This window comes from Musa acuminata, chromosome BXJ3-3, assembly GCF_036884655.1.
Source record: "Musa acuminata AAA Group cultivar baxijiao chromosome BXJ3-3, Cavendish_Baxijiao_AAA, whole genome shotgun sequence".
In the NCBI taxonomy this organism is placed as follows: Eukaryota; Viridiplantae; Streptophyta; class Magnoliopsida; order Zingiberales; family Musaceae; genus Musa; species Musa acuminata.
Genome location: NC_088351.1, coordinates 26,460,001 through 26,465,412, shown reverse-complemented (window position 1 = coordinate 26,465,412; position 5,412 = coordinate 26,460,001). Strand labels below are relative to the sequence as shown.

At 42.8% G+C, this 5,412-nt stretch overlaps 2 protein-coding genes across 2 annotated transcripts in view; one reads left to right on the top strand and one right to left on the bottom strand.

Annotated features, from left to right (window-relative positions):
* Positions 1-3,383: 3,383 nt before the first annotated feature.
* Positions 3,384-5,000, bottom strand: LOC135632739 (probable UDP-glucosyl transferase 73B6). The gene has a single exon (XM_065141489.1). The coding sequence runs from the start codon at positions 4,928-4,930 to the stop codon at positions 3,443-3,445; it is 1,488 nt and encodes a 495-aa protein (XP_064997561.1). The 5' UTR covers positions 4,931-5,000; the 3' UTR covers positions 3,384-3,442.
* Positions 5,001-5,357: 357 nt separating this feature from the next.
* Positions 5,358-5,412, top strand: part of LOC135632740 (probable UDP-glucosyl transferase 73B6) — a 1,694-nt gene continuing 1,639 nt past the window's right edge. Inside the window, exon 1 of the mRNA XM_065141490.1 lies at positions 5,358-5,412. This exon is cut by the window's right edge and continues 1,639 nt beyond it. The gene's annotated coding sequence lies outside the window, so the exon portion shown is untranslated.

Genomic DNA, 5,412 nt, shown 5'->3' with positions numbered 1-5,412 from the left:
TTGGCGCTTCGTCCGATTCATCAGCGCATCGTCCTCTCTTACGGCTTGTTGCCCAATCGGCGGTTGACCTCCGTAACCCCGATATCCTTGGCGCAATTCCACTCTCCTTGGCCCGATGCCCGACGTCCGAAGCGTTCAGCCATCCAATATCCTGACGTGATCTCTTCCGGCGCAACGTCAATTCCTCCTGCGTTAATTGTCTAATCCTGATCGAGTAGACCTGCATCACTTAAAATGCAGTTTAAATCATAAACACATATCAAGTGGTTTCATCATCAAAATACGAGATTCAACAAGATAAAGTATTTCTGACCATGTGTGTCCTATGTCTGGATAACATATATCAGTATGAATGATCTCTAATATATTTGAACTTCTATTAGTATCTTTTTTGGATTTATTGGTCTGCTTTCCCTTAATACAGTCCACACAAGTTTTAAAATTAATAAAATCATGAGTACTAAGTACCCCATCATTAACTAATATCTTAATTCTCTCTATAGAGATGTCATAATCTCTGATGTCATAATATAGAGGAGTTCTCATTAATATTACACCTTTTAGGACCAGCGTGAATATGTATTGAACTTTGAGTGTCATCATTTTGTAAGAAAATACGATAAAAACCATGAGACAAAATACCTTTCCCAACACAATCATATTTATATAATAAACGAAATGATGTGTCTTGAAAATTTAAAGAATATCCAATTGGTACGAGTCTAGAAATAAAAATTAAGTTTCGTGAGAAACTTAGTACATAAAAGTTCCTTTCTAATTTTAAAACAAAAGCATTATTTAAAGTTAAACTGCATGTTCCAATTGCCTCCACATGTAAGCCCATCTTATTACATGATAAGATGTTTTGCTCACTTCACACTGGCTTCCTTAGGTTTTGCATACCCTACAAAGAGTTTACAATATGGATTGTTGATCTAGAGTCAATCCACCAAGTGTTAATATTAACATTAATCATATTAGATTTATAACACATAAACGAGGTTGGTTTACCTTTTTTTTCAAATCATTGTTGGAATTTCGTATATTCCTTCTTCATGTGTCTCTTCCTTTTATAAAAGAAATACTTTGCTTCATGCTTGATATTAGTTTAGGGTGGTATTTTACCTTTTCTCTACTAATGAGTTTGATTTTTGTTAGTTTTATTCTTCCCACAAGTTATTACTACCAATGCACTCTCCCAGTTTCATCATTAGCCTCTCTTTTTCTTGAACACATATGGTCATTAATTCATCGGTTGACCATTTGTCCTTATGTGTATTGTATGAAATCTTAAAAGACACGTATTGATGTGGAAGGGTGTTAAGAATATAGTACACCAGGAAAGTTTCTGACATATTAACCTCGAGTTTCTTAAGTTAAGCCATAATATCTCGCATTTGCATTATATGTTCACGTACACCCTTTATGTTGGTAAGTCTAAGGGAAATAGAATTTCATTATTATGATACTTGCTAGTGCCTTTTCCGAAGTGATTAATTGCTCATCAATAGCTGGTAGCAAGTCTCTGACCTTCTCATGCTGGTCAACATAATCACATATGCCAGCAGTTATCTTGGTTTTGATAAATATCATACTAAGCCGATTGGATCGCTCATATAACGTGACCTTAGTTAGAGTGCTAGTATCAGTGACCGTAGGTGGTTCATCTTTCCTAAGCATAATCAATATTCATCCATCCTAAATGGAGGAGAATCCTCTCCTTCCATATCTTATAGTTATCACCACTAAGTTCGAGAATGTCACATCGAATATTAGAAAAATTAATAGTTTGAGAAACTATATAAAATCAAATATGTTTATATGAAAATTTGAGACTTAATAGTTAAATTACATATTTTACTAATGTGAAATATGCCAAAATATGAATCTCATGATATAAAAATGGCTTGTGGACTAAATTTTTAATTCAAATAGATTCAAATGATCTTTATGATAAAATTATTAAATTATATTCCAATTCATAATCCATGTGGGTAAATTATGAAAATAATCTGATATTTTATCCTGATTAATTATATTAAATATAATAAAAGATCCTACGGGATAATAATTATTATATTGAATATAATCAATCACAACATGATGTATAATTACTTATGTGATCCTTATTTTAACTTTATATATAATTTTAATTAATTAAAAATATTATGGCTAATTCCTAATTAATTAAGATTATATGGATCACTAGACATTTTGGACATATAAAATTGATTCGTAAGTATAAATTAATATGACCAAATATGCATTCATAATATGAGCATTTTATTGACTCCAAATATTGAAATGTTATATCCTCGTGATTTTTAACATGAAATATATCAAAAAAGTTTAAAAAAAAACCAAAATAAAATTATATTCATGGTATAAAAATAAAAATTCTTTCATATCAAGGCAGAGATCAATTGACTCTGATACTAACTATTAGAAATTTTGATACCAAAATATGTTTCTAAACTATTATAATAGAAACACAAGAAAAAAACTAATGCAGAAACGAAATTGAATACTTTCAACCATTGTTGTCAAAAATTTCAGCAATGGTTTCTTCTTAAATTTTAAAATTTCTCGATTATAAACTCTCGCTTTAGATGATGTAGGAAATCCTTTAGACTTGAAAGATATGTTGAGCCTAGGGACCAAAACTCTTATTTATATATATATATTCTCTTATCAAGAACATTTATTATCAACAACTTATAACATTCAATAATTAATTCAAATTTATAATAATTAGACCATAAAGAATATTAATAATATTAAATAAAATATTTAATAATAATGATTTATTTATAATAAAAAAACTGAAATATTTAAATCATAATAAATAAAAAAATTGATTATAATGAATGATAAACTTAATGAGAACGATTACATTATTATTAAATAAAATATTTAATAATAATAAAATTCTACGATAGAGAGAGAAATCAAAAGGTCGAACGGGTGGCATGCATCACTGATACGACGACAGGTGGGTCGGAGTGAGATCGGCACCACAAGGTAGTCTTCTCTTGCCGCTGGGGAATCAGGAGACCGCTCCGGTGACGTACTCGACGATGACTTGACGGAGCTGAGAGCGCCATGGGCCATCATCTTGCTCGAGGGGTGGGAGAAGGCCGCCAAAGGAAATGTGTTGGACTTGGTCTCAACGCCCAACGAATTGGATTGGGCCGCAATTGGACCGGAGTTTAATAGAGATTTCTGTCTTAAGATTTAATTTAATGTTTGGTTAACCCAATTATATATATATATATAATATATATATATATATATAATATTTATATATATAATCCCCACAACAACAGCAACATCACATCGCTGCATCTTGTCATCGTCGATTCAAACCAATTAAGAAACAAGGATTTAACACGAGCACTCCAGCTTGCATTATTCCGAACCACAACAACAATCTTTAATCCCACTAATCCTTCAGGGTTGGAGCGTCACAAGCCACGTCCTTGTTACTATGCCACGCCCGGATCTCCTCTATCAAGTCGCTCAGCCCCTTGTGCGACGACCCGCCTTCCTTAACCGCCGCCCGCGCCGTCTCCCCGTACTCCCTCGCCCTCCTCCTCATCCTCTCCGCCTCCTCCCCGCTGTCCATCACCCACCCCACCGCCCTCGCCAACTCCGCCGCGCCCACCACCGCCCTCTCCTCCTCCAGCGTGCTCCCGGGCCCTTCCGCCGCCCTCACGCCCACCCGCAGCACCCCCACCACCAGCTTCTCGTTCATGAACTGCTCCGTTGACAGCGGCCACGTGACCATGGGCAGCCCGGCGCTCACCCCCTCCAGCACCGAGTTCCACCCGCAGTGTGTCACGAACCCGCCCACCGCCGCGTGCGCCAGTATCGCCACCTGCGGGGCCCATCCTCGGACCACCAGCCCCCGGCCCTCCACCCGCCGTTCAAACCCCTCCGGCATCCACTCGTCGCTGCCGTCCCTTACCACCCACAGGAACGGGTGGCCAGCCGCCTCAAGGCCCAGAGCCATCTCCCGGAGCTGCTCTCCAGTGAACTGGCTCCAGCTCCCGAAGCAAACGTACACCACCGACTTCGGCTCCTTCGCGTCCAACCACAAGAGGCAGCGGGCGCGGTTCGCGGCGGCGATCGGATCGTCGCCGCCGCGTGTGGCAAGGCTGCTGCCCTGACCCGCGGCGGCGAGCGCGACGGGTCCCACGAACCAGCTCCGCATGTTGCATGTCTTGTAGTAGTACTCGGCGTAGGCCGACTCCATCTCGACGAAGCTGTTAACGACGACGCCGAGGCTCCGGGACTCCGCGGCACTGATGTCGTCCATGGCGGCGCCGATTTGGGTGTTTCCGCGGAGGAAGTCAGGGAGCTCCCGACGGACAATGTGGATGGGGTGTGGGAGGTTGGGCACGAGGAAAGGTACGTCGTCGCCGGCGACGGCGAGGTGAGGGAGGTTGGTGAAGAGCGAGTTCATCATGCACACGGGGAAGAGGCCGAGGGCCTGGAAGGTGAACCTCGGGACGCCGAGATCCCGCGCGACGAAGGTGGTCCAGGGGAAGTGGACGTCGGCGACGACGGCGTCGGGGCGGTGAAGGCGGAGGAGGCGGTCGTGAGCGGGGCGGACGAAGGGGGTGGCGACGTCGATCTTGTAGGACTCGGAGGGGGGAAGGGCGCTGATGTTCTCGACGCCGGGGGGTAGGCCGGACTCTGACGAGGGGAAGGGATAGATGAGGGTGCGGATAGGGAGGCCAGAGTCGGCAGCAGCGTCGACGGTGGCTTGGATGAGGGCGGCATTGGCGGGGGTGACGAGGACGGTGGAGTCAACGCCTCGGACAGCGAAGAGGCGGGCGATGTCAACCAAGGGGATCATGTGCCCGGTGGCGAAGAAGGGGATGAAGAATACACGGAGGGGGGCGGGCGGTGCCTCTACCGTGCCCATGATGGTTTAGCCGGCAGCTGAGCGCGGAGGAGGAGGCGTACAAACAAACAGGAACAAGTTATTAGTGATCCGATGACTCAGTTTTTACGTCCATATGTACTCGGTGGTAGGTAACGATGAGTCAATCAGCATCTGCCAGCTTGATCTTTTAGATCGGACGTACATGGAGATGCGCGTACGTGTCAGACCACGACACGCGATCGGTCGGCAGGTACATCGGAGTTTTGAAACGATCTGAGTCGGTCACGTGAAGCACGCATCGCACTGGAAATCCAATAGTAAAATATTCTTTTTGGGTTTCGTTTCGGAAATGTATTCTTTGATACGTATCGCATCTCAGCCGTCGACGCCACCAACCCCCGTGTCCTTTTCTTCACATACGAGATGTGATCAGTAGTCGATAAAAGATGTACATAACGGCCGAAGGTCAAAGCTATTCACCACTGCGCGCGACTTCTTCTGGGCTGCTCGTGCGTGTGTCG

Bases quoted from the DNA above. Each gene is read 5' to 3' on its own strand.
- LOC135632739 (XM_065141489.1), bottom strand. From the start codon at position 4,930: ATGGGCACGGTAGAGGCACCGCCCGCCCCCCTCCGTGTATTCTTCATC.